At 43.3% G+C, this 12,884-nt stretch overlaps 1 protein-coding gene across 1 annotated transcript in view; it reads left to right on the plus strand.

The window, feature by feature from the left end:
• Positions 1-12,884, plus strand: part of DIS3L2 (DIS3 like 3'-5' exoribonuclease 2) — a 184,724-nt gene that overhangs the window by 85,860 nt on the left and 85,980 nt on the right. Inside the window, 1 exon segment of the mRNA XM_048314282.1 lies at positions 8,603-8,682. Within this exon segment, the coding sequence (XP_048170239.1) occupies positions 8,603-8,682 (80 nt within the window).

Below are 12,884 nucleotides of genomic sequence, written 5' to 3' on the forward strand. Positions count from 1 at the left end.
CTCATGATTCCACTCTGATGGAGTGATCTGAAGCATGCTTTAACCTGTCCATCTGTCCCACTTTTTGGGTGATTGGATCTTTGTTACCAGGTTATTCTCAGCTCATTCCATAAAAAACCCCAACAATCCATAAATCATAATAGAGATGGCCCAAATGCAAGTGTATGAGGCAGAGCTGTCCTGGAGATACCACAGCATGGATTAGAAGTGGGACAGTCTGGAAAAGACTAGCAAATATATTCTGGGAGATAAGGGATTGATTTAAAAGGAAGGATTAACTGTTCAATGTGTATCTGCCAACACCGAAACTGGAAGTTTGTGAAAGATATAGTAGTTGATAGTTAAAAATATGTGGACCAAGAAAATGAAAAAATGAGAATCATTTATGATGGTGGGATGTTATGAAAGGGGTGTTATGAGGACAAGGTAAAACAAAGAGGAAACCTTTCCTGTCCAACCCAAAATAGACTTTAGTGTAGACTGCTAAAGAAAGGGCTGGAAACTCCATCACTAAAGATGCTTGATACCATGCAGGAGAAAGTCCTTGCAAATGTATTGTCATGAGTAGCCTGGCTCTGACCTATGGGGGCTGGATGACCTAATGTCTCTTCCATTTCCAGCCCTGTGCATCTATGATTAAAGTAGTTTATATAATGCAAGTGCATTTTCAATTACACTCTGCCTTCTTGCGTGGGATAGTGGTGGTGCTCAGAACTCATTATATTTGTGGCACAATTACAGCATGACTTGTAGGAAATACTGCTAGTACTTGGCCTCCCAGAGACTCTGATCTTGTTTATAAATATATGTTGGCTTTTCATAGGTACGTTATAAGACTGCAGTGCTCTTTTTTTCTGTCTTCCCCCTTACTTGGAGGCCATAAATATGGAGGAAATAATAGAAGGATAAATAGAAGGAGTAATTGATTCTGGTTCGGCAATCCAGTGAGCAGTCCCTGGTGAAAATGTAAAAGTTTATTATTGTAGATGTGTAATACACCAGGAGTCATTGTCAGCTGCTCTCTTGGACTGAGGTCTCTTTTCTGAACCAGAACAGGACATTAGCTAAAACAATAACACAGAGAAATTAAAAAGAATAGTACTGGTTTGAAGTTGGACTTTCAATGCATTTTGTGCTCTGCTGGATTTTTGTGGGGCTTATAATGCTCAGTGTTTGGAGGGATTAGTTTTTGCTTCTAATTATTTTATAATTTTGGTTCATTTTGAAATTTATGCACCATGCCAAAAGACTTTTGTGATGTGTCAAGTATCTTTGTCAGTCTGTTACAGGGCATTCAGAGTGCCATCAGAGATTTGTCAGGGTACTTCTCTTGCAGGCATATTTTTAAAATACATTCCTTTTAAGAGGCTGTCTTGGAAGCAGCCACTCTTAGGTTTTAACTAAAATCTGCCAGCATCAAGTGTGACAAATGTGGTAGACACTACAAGTAATAAATGTCTTTAGGAGTGGGATGTTGAAGTCTCTGAAATGCTCAGGCACTGATTGGTCTCTGAAATTTCTCTTGGAGAAAAGGCACTTCATCCCCATTGAAGTGATGAATATTGGCGGGACTGGTCCCGTGCTTATTGGCACTTTGTAACAAACCATGGTCGAGCTGGGTTTACTTGTGATTGAAGAACGAGATTGATTTTTGTGGTTGCCATAACAATTGGATTGTTGTGTGAAAAAATGTGTGTAGCATTCACTGGAGTGAGTTGACAGCTCTAGCATGCCTGTTCCCAAATTAAAACAACTGTTTCCAGCTCTAAGAAATGGTGTCTGCGTAGCTTTTGCAAGATGGAGCTCAGCAGGGTCTTAGAAATGACCTGAAGAGCTTAAAGATTCTAAAAGTGCCTTTGCTATGCTTAATTTTAAAATGCCAGCTTTGAGCTGGAGTTAATAAGGGTAAACCAGGAGGCTGAGCTTTCACTCCCACCAGGCTATTGTATGTATTCACAGAGTGAAGAGAACAGGACAATCTAAGGAGTCCCTAGAAGAATGTAAATGCACTGCAAGTGTCTAGACATGCAGTCACTCGTACTGTAAATGTCTTAGCACTGACATGCCCAAGTTTAAAGAAAGCTTGCGCTGCCGAAACTTTAATAAACAAAATGATGGTCATTCCTATTTCACCTCCTGCTGAAGCAGTCTGGCCTTTGGAAATTGGCTGATTTGAATCTGCAAAGGATTCAGCTTGGTGCTTCAGGAGTCTTTGGATGGCTGGAGGGACTGTGGGCCTTGACGACTGCGCCTGGGGCAGGGCAAGATGTCAGTGTGTAGCCGCTGAGTTGCTTGAATCTTGAATGCTGGAATTCATAGGCAGCAGGTTTCAGCCACCTTCAGGCTTCTGGTGTGTTCTTTGTTCTCTTTTTTAGTTGTTTTAGATGTGTTGGTCTTCGTGAATGTCCAGTGAATGTCCCAGGAGACTGCTTCGATCTGAAAGTTGCCCACGGGAGGGGAGTCAGAATGGGGAGGTAAATAAGGTAATTAAGTTCAGGTGCCTTAGTTCTATCAGCTTCTTGAGACAGGGAAGTGGAGAGGGAGGTGTTAATCTCTTCTCTCCAGTGACAGGACATGTGGGAATGGTTCAAAGCTGCAGCAGGGGAAATTTAGACTGGATATTAGGAAGCATTTCTTTATCAAGAAGGTGGTCAAACACTGTAACAGGTCTCCTAGAGGGGTGGTCAGTGCCCCAGCCCTGTCAGTGTTTAAGAGGCATGTGGACAAAGCTCTTAACTACAACATGCTTTTATTTGGTCAGCCCTAAATAGGTCAGGCAGTTGGGCCAGATGATTGCTGTTGGTCCCTTCCAACTGAAGTAGTTCTATTCCATTTCATTTGGTTCCCTTCCATTTCCTTCTCTTCCAGACCCTTTGTCTGGGTTTCCTGTTGAAAGACTTTCAGTGATTCCCTGCTCAGCCCCTTCCTTAGGTGCTCTGATTTTCTTGTGAAGAATCTCTCTTTTTCTCTCCTGAGACTTGACAGTCTAAATTCTGCCCACAGCCTCATTCCTGAGCAGTCCAAGTTCAGACAGATGCCAAAGTCAGGGCTTCAGCCTGAGGGACTTGAGATGGTGGTGGCTGCTTCGAGGACCAGGAGGAGTGGTGATCTGCATCACACAGGAGCATGGACATGGTTTGGCTGCCAGCTGACTTGTGCTTGTGGTGCCTGGGGTGAAATTCCTACCATGCTCTGGTTCCTGAATAGCTGGGTCATACTTTGCTTCTTTAGGACTCTGCCTCCCATGAAAGGTTACATCAGCTGGTAAGGACATCTTGCTTCATGAAGGGTTTTCTGATGCTCTAGTGGGTACATGCAGTTCTCTGGACTGGTATTTCATGGTTGTTGGCATTTATTAGTGGTGAAAATCTGGGCTACAAATATCCTCTGGTGAGTTGACTCATCTGTGTGCTGCTGCTTGGGAAGATCGAGTTGCAAAGGAGGATCTGTGGGGGTGCTGCTTTGTCTACTGTGTACAAAACTGGCACTTCTCTCCAAGCAGCAAGAAAATTGCAGTTAACACCCAAGTTTTGCAACTGGCAACTGGTCATGCCAGAAACCTTGCCTCTAATAATCCTGAGCCCATGGCTTACCATCGCAATGCTTCATCCCAATGCAGGTAGCCTCCCCCTTGAGTAAAGAGTGAGCCCTGACCACTGGGATTTATCATCTCCTGGTGTTGCAAGTGTTCGTATTTTATGGCTAAACTAGCTGATATGTTTAATTCTGAACAGTTTAACTGGCAAAAATGAATATATTGTGGCAATCTTTGGGGCACCACCTGTACAGTGTTTTCTCTGCTGATTCTTGTGACTACCTTAGCATAGATGTATACATAGATGCATGTATTTGCACAAAGTAAAACAAACTGCTGTTGCAGTCCTGTGATCTGTGAACATTTTAATTACCATGACTGTAATTCCAGCTCACCAACAAACTACTTACCTTACTTCTACTGCTGCACTAGCCATTTATTATAGGTCCTGTTAAAGGTAAAAAGACTAACTGCTTTGCAGACATGCTTGTCTGCTTTAATTAGTCTTCCTGAAGCTGTGCAAAGAGCAACTGCACTTAATTAGCTTCCCTTAAATTAGGATTGATATACCAGCCTGTATAGGTTGACATTGTCATTACTGTGTAATAAACTAAGTGCTCTTTCTGTAATATTTTTTCCCCCAGGTGGTTGATTTGCAAGATGAGAGCAAAGCTCAGACAGATCCAGCTTTAGTAGTGCCCTTGTCACTGCCTTGGAGCTAGAGGTGGCTTGGCCAGTGCTGCTGGGGGCTGGCAGGGTCTGGTCAGTGTGGGTGGCTCCTGCTTTCTTGACTCTTGCTTTCAAGTCCACCGAGGTCAGTGTGAGGCGTTCCCCCAATCCTCCCAAAGTCTTGCAGGCATTGCCTTGCTCTGGTGCTTGAAACCTCTAAAATAAGGAGAAGGGAGGAAAGATTTTGTTCTTCCATCGGTGGAAACTCCATGCCAGAGCAAGTTCACCTCTACAAACCTGCATTAAACATCTGTTTTGCATGAAGAGGGTCCTGTAAAAAATGGAAGTTTCCACAATGAAATGTTTGGGGTTTTTTTTGACCAGTGCTGGTTCTTAAAGGCACATACTTATCTCCAGTCCTTTCCAGCATGAAGACCAGAAAATCTCTTAATTCTTTATGTCTCTATCTCTTAAACCATTTTCTTTTAACCAAATTGTGTGTATGTTGGAACAAGTGGACTTAGATCATCTCATTACTTTTACGAAGTATGTTTTGATAATTTGAAGTGAATAAGCCAGGTTTTTTTTAGGTGTGATGGCAATGAGAGATGCTTCCTTTGAGGCCTTGAAAGAAGGGAGAGAGGGGGATGATCAAGCTCCTTAACCCACAAGGTCACCTTGGTGGCCCTGCAGAAGCTGGAGACACTGCTGATTTGTGTATACCCGTAGTCAGTCAATGCACATGTGTGTGCATGTAGCTGTGGATTTAAGTAACACCTTTGTCAGCAGGTGCATGAAACATTCTGTCCCTTGTGGTTTAATCAAAAAACTTGCTGCAGGCTGGTCTTGTTACTGGTTACAGTCAGAAATGCAGTCTGATCTCTCTGAGATCCCTTGTGCCACAGCCTTTGGGGCATTGCACAGCCAGACAGTATGGTCAGGGCAGGAATCTGAACAACTTCTTCCTCTTCACAGGGCAGATTTGCCACATAGCTGAGAGCAGTGTTGTTTCTTCACCCAGATGGTTTTTGTCAGATGCCTCCAGGGTCCTCCCAGAGGTGTGGGCAGGGTTGGCTGGTGTAGGTGCCAAGGGAGGGGACAATTTGTAGAGCAGGGGCAGGCTGTGCTGCCTACACCCAGCCTTTTCTCCCCTTGCTTCCACTGCGTTGCCTGATTCTCCAGGATGAGAGACAGCTCTCTGTGGCATCCTGGAGATAAAAGTGATACCACTAGGCCTGGAGGAAAAGCAGGAGGAGATAGCTGAGAATGTGAGACTGTGCCCTGGAGGAGCAAGTGTGCAGAGTGCTGCCCTCAGGCTCAGAGCTGCAGACCCATCACTCCATGAATCCCACAAGCCAGCCCTTGTTCCAGTGGCCATCTGAAACTTCTTCAGTAATAAAAACTGGAAACCAGAAATATAATTAATCACACTTAATAATGTTGTTACTGGTGAGTCAAATTCACTCAGAAACTTTCATCTAGGTGTAGGCCTGTGTGCCAGGATTATCTCACTGCTGTGGACTTGGAGCTCTGCTTTGAGGTTGGCTTCTCTTGTCCCATTGACTACCTGGCCATCGGCTCTGCAGCACTTCTGCAGTATCCTTATGCCAAGGAGTATCATTCCATGTTTTACTTGCTCAGTGACTTTCTTACCTCACCTTGTAGTCTGTGCCCAGAATAAACTGCCTGTGACAAGCTACAAGTCCAACTCCCTTGAATAGTTCTAAAGGAGAAGCAGATCTGAGCCTGGTGGTTAAACATACCCAAGCTGGTGCAAAATGCTAAATCAGAATTTGGACCCCACTTCAGCTTTGCATCTGTGAGTTTATGTATCTCAGATGTCTGCAAGCTGTGTCTGTGCCAACCATTCCTGTGCTGAGAGACAGCTCAGAGCCAGCCAGCACATCCCCAAGGGCAGCAGGCTGAACACAAAGGGAGGCTGGGGCTGGCCCACCAGCCTTACAGGTTTAGACTCTCTGAACTGGGACCACCATTACCCTCTGCAGTAGACTTGACTGGCCAAACACATCTCAGCAAATCAGCCCCTTAGTCGCTACCGCTGTATAAATGTGGCAAAACATTTGGCACCCCTGTATTTCTGCTCACTTCTATTTAGGGCACGCTGCAAATATGCACTTTGTTGAAACCAATCTGCTAATTTTTTAGCTGCCTGGAGCTACAATTGGCAATGGGTGGCAGATGCTTGTGGTGGCAAGCCCTGAACATCTGGGATAAGCTCTGTATTCCCCTGACACAGGAACCCACATTCTCTTTGAAGCAGCTCTTAGCCTTTTTTCTTGCTCACTTGCTAGATAAAGCAAGCCATTCATGTCCATTCAGTTGACTCTCTTAAATGAAGTAACTTAAAGATTAACTGGATGTGGCTGGGTGGGGCCCTTTATACCCTGTGTGTTAGTGGGACCTGGTGTAAATACATGCAGGCTGGCACATGTGCATGTCCCATACTGTTTGTAGTAGAGTAGTGTCTATCTGCATATGCACAGCTCCCTAAAGAGAGTTGCACGATGCCTTGGAGTGGTGTTATCCTGAAATTCCATCCTTAGGTGGCATTTTAAGGAATATGTATTTTTGGAGGTAAGGTTGCTTGCAAACCTTTAAAATTTGGTTGATTTCTAGTGCTGGCACCAACAGATCAAAGTCTCGGTGTAGTTGAAAGATTTTATATCTTCCAGTGTCACAGTCTCTTAATTTGTTTAGATGCATGCAAAGGATCAGAAACTAACGTGCATCTGGGGATTAAGGCAGCTTTGCTATCCAGTCTGAAAGCCAGCATATTCCGAAAGATTTTCGAAGTCTCAGAAGTGCTTTACTGATTTTTATGTCTTTGAAAATCTCTATTTAGTGTGCCTGGTGGAATTACATAAATACATGCTGCCAGCTGTCTGACACCAGCAGATACCACCCAGAGCATTTCAGTAATGAAGTGGTAGATCTGCAAAGTTGGGGGCGTTGCTCTCACTGAGAGAGCACCCATACAAAAAGACTAAGACTTTCTAATTCCGTGTATACTTGTTCCTTTAAGAATTTGCTGTCATTTTTCCTGTCCCACCTCTCCTACCCCTGGAGTAATACCAGTGGTTATGCTGTAAGGAAAATAGCGTGTGTTCTCATTATACATCTCTAGAAGGGAGTTGCCATCGTGATATGAGTCTTTCTGTGGCAAAGAGAAAAGAAGAAAAGCAGTGGTCTGATCTCTTCTGTGGCAGCCTCAGCCTATACCATTGTGCTTGGGGATCCTTTAACTAGGGAGGGGCTGAACTTATCCTAAAAGTTAAGATAAAAGCAAAATAAACCAGCAAACCCATTACTTTACTGACCTCATTGCTCTTCAGCTCTGGTCCTGCATTCCTCACAGTGCTTGTGAGAACTCTGCTATAGTCCAGAGGTCTGGGAAAGAAGTTGCTGTAAGACAGCCTGGGTTCAAGGGAGGCCCTGAAGCAGGATTTTAGGGAGTTTTATTTGTTGAGTGCTTCAGATTTTGTGTCTCACTGGTGCCAGGCTCTGCTCTATGAAACATGATGGTTCCTGAGTCAGATGCTTTATTTATCCCATCTGTGTGGCCCTAGACCATATCTGTGGTCCAACTTGGTGTGTTCCCAGTGTTCCTGCCACCCATTGCTCCAGGACATACATATGTGAGCCTTCCAGGGCAGGGCTGCATATTCCACGTGCCACCTGCTACAGCACATGCAAAAAGGATGTTCAGCTTTTCCTGAGCACCAGGTTGATTTGTAAGATTAATGAACTGATTTGGAGCTTGTCCTTTCTATAACCTGCTTTTCCCTTTGATGCGTAATTGGCAGTGTAGGTTTTATAAAGTCCTGCAGCTCCTGGGTGTCTTTACTGGGAGCAAAACTCTCACTCAGTTTTGTCACATTCAGCTTGGTTTGTATGTGTTTCAGTGCCTCTGCTCTGTGCTAGCTGTGCTCACGGAGTGTCAGATGGTGTGACATCTACTCTTTGGCATGAGCATGAGGGTTATTTGTGTTCCATTTAACTTTGCAATTAGGAACAATCTATTTTTACTCTAGCTGCAAGGCATCTAGACTTTTTCTTGCTTGTTTCTTTGGAGTGAACTGATGGGCTAAATTGTTTAGTTTTTGTGGAGGAATATCTGTAATGAAATGAAAGCTACTAAGAGCAAGCAGTTAAACCAAAAAGAAAAATGAAAAGATACCCAAGGAGATTCACTTGTCTAAACCATTTTTTTAAAAATAGATTAGATTTAGAATTCGGATTAGACTGGAAGATGTTTCAACAGAGTCTTCTGAAAACATGGTTGTTGTGGTCTGGATGTCTCTGATGGGCTCTGTGTTTTGATACCTTCTTCATGACTGGGAGATAAATTTTCCTTTTCTTCTTTTTTTCTTTGGATAGGAAAGAATGCATTTTCACCATCGACCCATCAACTGCCAGAGATCTTGATGATGCTTTGTCCTGTAAACAACTCCCTGACGGTATGAGATATATTTTACAAAATACTTCTGAATACAGTGTTTGTATTCAGCTGTTGACACACTTGTATCTATAATTTGTCCTGAAGTATTCTTTGCCAAATATAAGTAGAGTAATAACCTAGTTCTTCTCCTGTTGGTTTAATTGCTTGTTTTTAGAACTCTTAGAGCAGACGTCTTCAAGCTGCACTCAGTCTTGGTGTCAGAAAATGCAGAGCCATGGTGTTTTGCATAATCAGAGCTGTAATTTGATTTGAGCAGATCTCAGCTGTCTCCTGTCATTATGGGAGTTACAGCTGAATAGCTAATACACCACTCCTGCAGGCTAAAGTCGAGTGGAACTTTGACCTTGTGTACGCAGTCCATGGGTAAAGGAATCCAGTTTTTTGAAGGTCGCTGGCTGAATTGTTTTTTGGTGTTTATGGGATGCTGGGAATTGTCAGATGAGCACAGTGTGCCTTATAAGTTGTGTTTTTCTTCTCATTGCCTTTTGAGCTTTCTCTTCTGCCTTATTTGTCCTTTTACTATGCTGTAAGCCAACAGAACAGAAAGTAAAGCTCTAGAAGCCAAATCTTGATGATTATGACCAAAGGAACTTCTCTCTTGTAAGCTTATTTTGCCATCCAAGCTCTGCTCACTTAGTTTGATAAGATCCAGTAACAGGCTTGGTTAGAAATATTTCTTGATTAGATTAGCCTATCCACCCCTAATAATGAAGATAAAGTGGTTTTTTTTTGGTGTGAGTTTAGTTTTTCTTGCTCTTGCTTATCACCACAGTACGATGACATCCAAGACATAATTTCCATTTTTTTGAGTTGATTTCATCCTGTGCAGTGTGGCCAATGAATTGTAATGTCATTTAGACCCAAGTATAGAGTACTATAACAGTGCTATAAAATGGATAAAACAAGCAGAGGTGAAAGAAAATTTGAGGCCAATAAAATTAATTGTACTGTACAATAGCAGTTTTGAGACAAGATTAAGAAAAAATTGCTGTTCTGTTTCACAGAAAATTGAAACAGTCTTTCTGGGAGATCCTAGGCTGAACTCTGTTCTCCCTCTTTCCACTTTGTCATCTGAATTACTATAGGTTTATGACCGTGTTGTGATCCCACCGGTCTTCAGATCCAAAGTATTGGAACTCTGGCTTCTGAGCATTTACTGCTCACATACACGTGGGTTTTAGATGCTGCAGGAACCTTTCACTGAGCTGGTTTGTGGTGCATACATCTGCACTGTTCTCTTATCCATAAGCCATTTGGAGAAAGTGTTCAAAGAAAGTATCAGTGTGAACAAGAATTCTTCACTGCCAGAAAGCCTGCAAAGCCATTGCAGGGCTGTCACTCGTGTTTGGGGCTTATGGGTATATGTGGTGATGAGGGATGTGGCTACCCTTGAAGTCTCCCTTGTCTTTCCAACTCGAGCAGAGGAGAAAAGAGGCAGACAAGTGAATGCACCCACTGGTGGCTGTCCCATCCAAAAGCCTTGTATCATTTTCCATGAAGCATTAGCTGGGAGCCTGCTTGCAGGAGCCCTTGTGCCAGATCTCTGCCTTTTGGCTGGAGCCCTGCATCCTCCCACAGGCTCGTTTCACCCAGTAAGAAGATGCTCTGAGCTGGAGCCTTCTTTAAGAGTGACCTCATCTCTGCCTGTCCTGGGCATCGTGTGCTCAGCCTCTCCTTTCAGCCTGTGATTTGCTGTGAGAGTGGCCATACTCCATCACCACCTCAGCCTTTGGCTAAGAAAATTGAAATTCACTCTCTGGAAAAGCCACTTTTGATGCTGGTGAATCCCAGGGACCAGGTTTTAAATCAGTGTGGAAAGAATGACCATGGAAATACCTTTTTATTTTGAAGTCTGTGGTGTTTATTCTGAGGAAACCTTGTGGCTCAGAAGGCAGTACAGGCAGGAAAACAGGTTGTGATGGTCTTTGGTGCAGTTATGATCCATTCAGGGGGGAGCTGAGGAGTGGAGTGGGAGTGACTGCATCCTTCACACAGGCATGGTGGCTGGCTGGCCGGCCAGCTCAGCCCAGGTCCCTGAGCAGGCAGAGGAAGGAAATCTCAGTGCATCAGAAACCTGTGCATTGGTGTTGGTTTAAAACATGAGAGATCTCTGAGGCAGAGATGCCCAGTCTGGTAGCTGGATTCATCCCCATTTGTAAGGCTCCTGATGTCATACAAGGAGATACCTGCAGAGTCTTTATAGTAAAAATGAGTAATAACAGCAAGTAGGAACTGTGCTGATGGACTGTCATCCTTTATCCTCTCAATGTGCTGCTGTTTGAGGCACAAACTTGATGCAGCATTTCATGGACCTTTTCCTCAGCCTACTGTGGTTTGGTATTGAAATGCTAAAACCCAAAGGTTAAATTTTTTAAATACTTCCTGATCTGAAGAACTCAATTGTAACATTATTTTGCAAGCCTCCTATAAGGGGTATCTGTTTCACATGCAGTTGGCAGTATAAGCTGTATTTTGTGCCCATTCCTAAGGTGTCACCTTAGAGATACAGCTGCAGAGCTTGTTGTCCAAGAGACCAGGTGTTGGGTCCTCAGCCAGGGTGTGAGCATCACATAGTCTCTGTTCCTAGCAGGAGAAAGTAACAGAAATGTGTGTATTCGTATTACCTGACACACACTCTTTATTGCAGTCCTTATTTTGCATCCCAATGGGGAATTTAGAGATAGTTCCATCAAACTGTCCCTGGATGGGACTGGGCTCTGTCTAGCTGGGGACGTGCTTCTCTTCAGTTTCTGGCACGGGGGAATTTGGCCTGCAGACCTGCAGCTGACAAAAGGCACCCAGATCCATCTTGTATCACAAGTTCCCAGGACATTTTCTTGCATGCAAATTGAATTTCTGTGGACTTGTTACTTTTTTGTCCTGGTGTGAACTGAGCACCTTGCTCAGTGATTTTCAGTCTGTGGTCCACGGGCTCTTATGTAGGGTACTGTTATAAGTCCATGAAATGTGGCTGGTAAAAGCAGGGGTAATAAGTCCATCATCAGATGTAAAATTTTCTAAGATACCTGTACTTTGACTTAAAATTTTTCAGGAATTTGTAAACTTAGACTGGTCCAAAACCAGTGCTGGGAGTCCTTTGGGGTCACTTCTTTGTGTTTACTTGCTTGCAAAGCTATGGCTGTTCCCAGCTCTTCAGTGTTCAGGAGAGCCCCTATGGGAACCTCAATCTTGTGCTTAATAGAGACTTTTGACATGTTTTGGAGGTACCCTGTGAACTTTTGGCTCTAAAAGTTGCTATGATAGCTGCAATTATTATGAGAAAGAGCTGTTTTAGAAGTTAAGAGCGTGTCCGGGTCTGGCAAGGCTGAATCTCTCAGGAGGGCAAAGTTGTGTTAAGAGTTAACACAGCTTTTATTCCAAATGTAAACGTGGTTACAAGAAATTATTATTTTTTCCATCTCTTTTGCCCATATGTAAAACACTTTAAAAAAGCCTACCAAAAAATCCCAACGTGAGCAAACCGCATATCTTGGCATCCTCATGATGTCAGGAGATCTCCAAAAATCAACAGAGAATGCAGAACCCAATTCAGAATTCTCTGTTGGTGTATAGCACACTGAATTTCTACAAAAAGCACACTCATTGTCCACATTTCTTCTATCAGACAACTAAATCAGGGCATTTCAGAAGATTTTGGAGAATGAAATTGTCTTCAAGCATTCATTGCTAATTTATTCAAGACTGTGACAGTTTCTTTTCCTTGAAGGATCTTAGGCAACAAGCAGAGAAATAAGGAACTATCTTTGCACGTTTGTGGAGTTTCAAGCCTTCTCAGTGTGATCCTTATCAGATCTGGTCAATGGATGGAGGACTCACCCGTGCTACATCCTCAGTAAAGGATGGAAAGGAATTTTTTTACCAAAGTAGTTCATAAATCTATCATGAAGAACTACTCAGTAGCAGAGTGTCACTAGCAAAGCATGGGATGGCTGTGGGAAGAGCTGTATTTTTAATGGAACTCACAGTAAGATATTGCAGCAGTTGGAAACTTTTCCAGGGATATATGTTTTAAGTGGGCCAGTCTGGTTTTGAGAGGATTTTATATTGGAGTCTGTTTCTGATTAACGGCCGTGCTCCTCGTTATTGTTTAATGATAGCAGTAGGGAGGTGAGCTTGCTGTTCACATTTGTGAGTGTATATTTTAAAAGAGATCAGCTCCAATAAAGAAGGAAAATAGGG

This window comes from Corvus hawaiiensis, chromosome 10 (assembly GCF_020740725.1).
Source record: "Corvus hawaiiensis isolate bCorHaw1 chromosome 10, bCorHaw1.pri.cur, whole genome shotgun sequence".
Classification (NCBI taxonomy): Eukaryota; Metazoa; Chordata; class Aves; order Passeriformes; family Corvidae; genus Corvus; species Corvus hawaiiensis.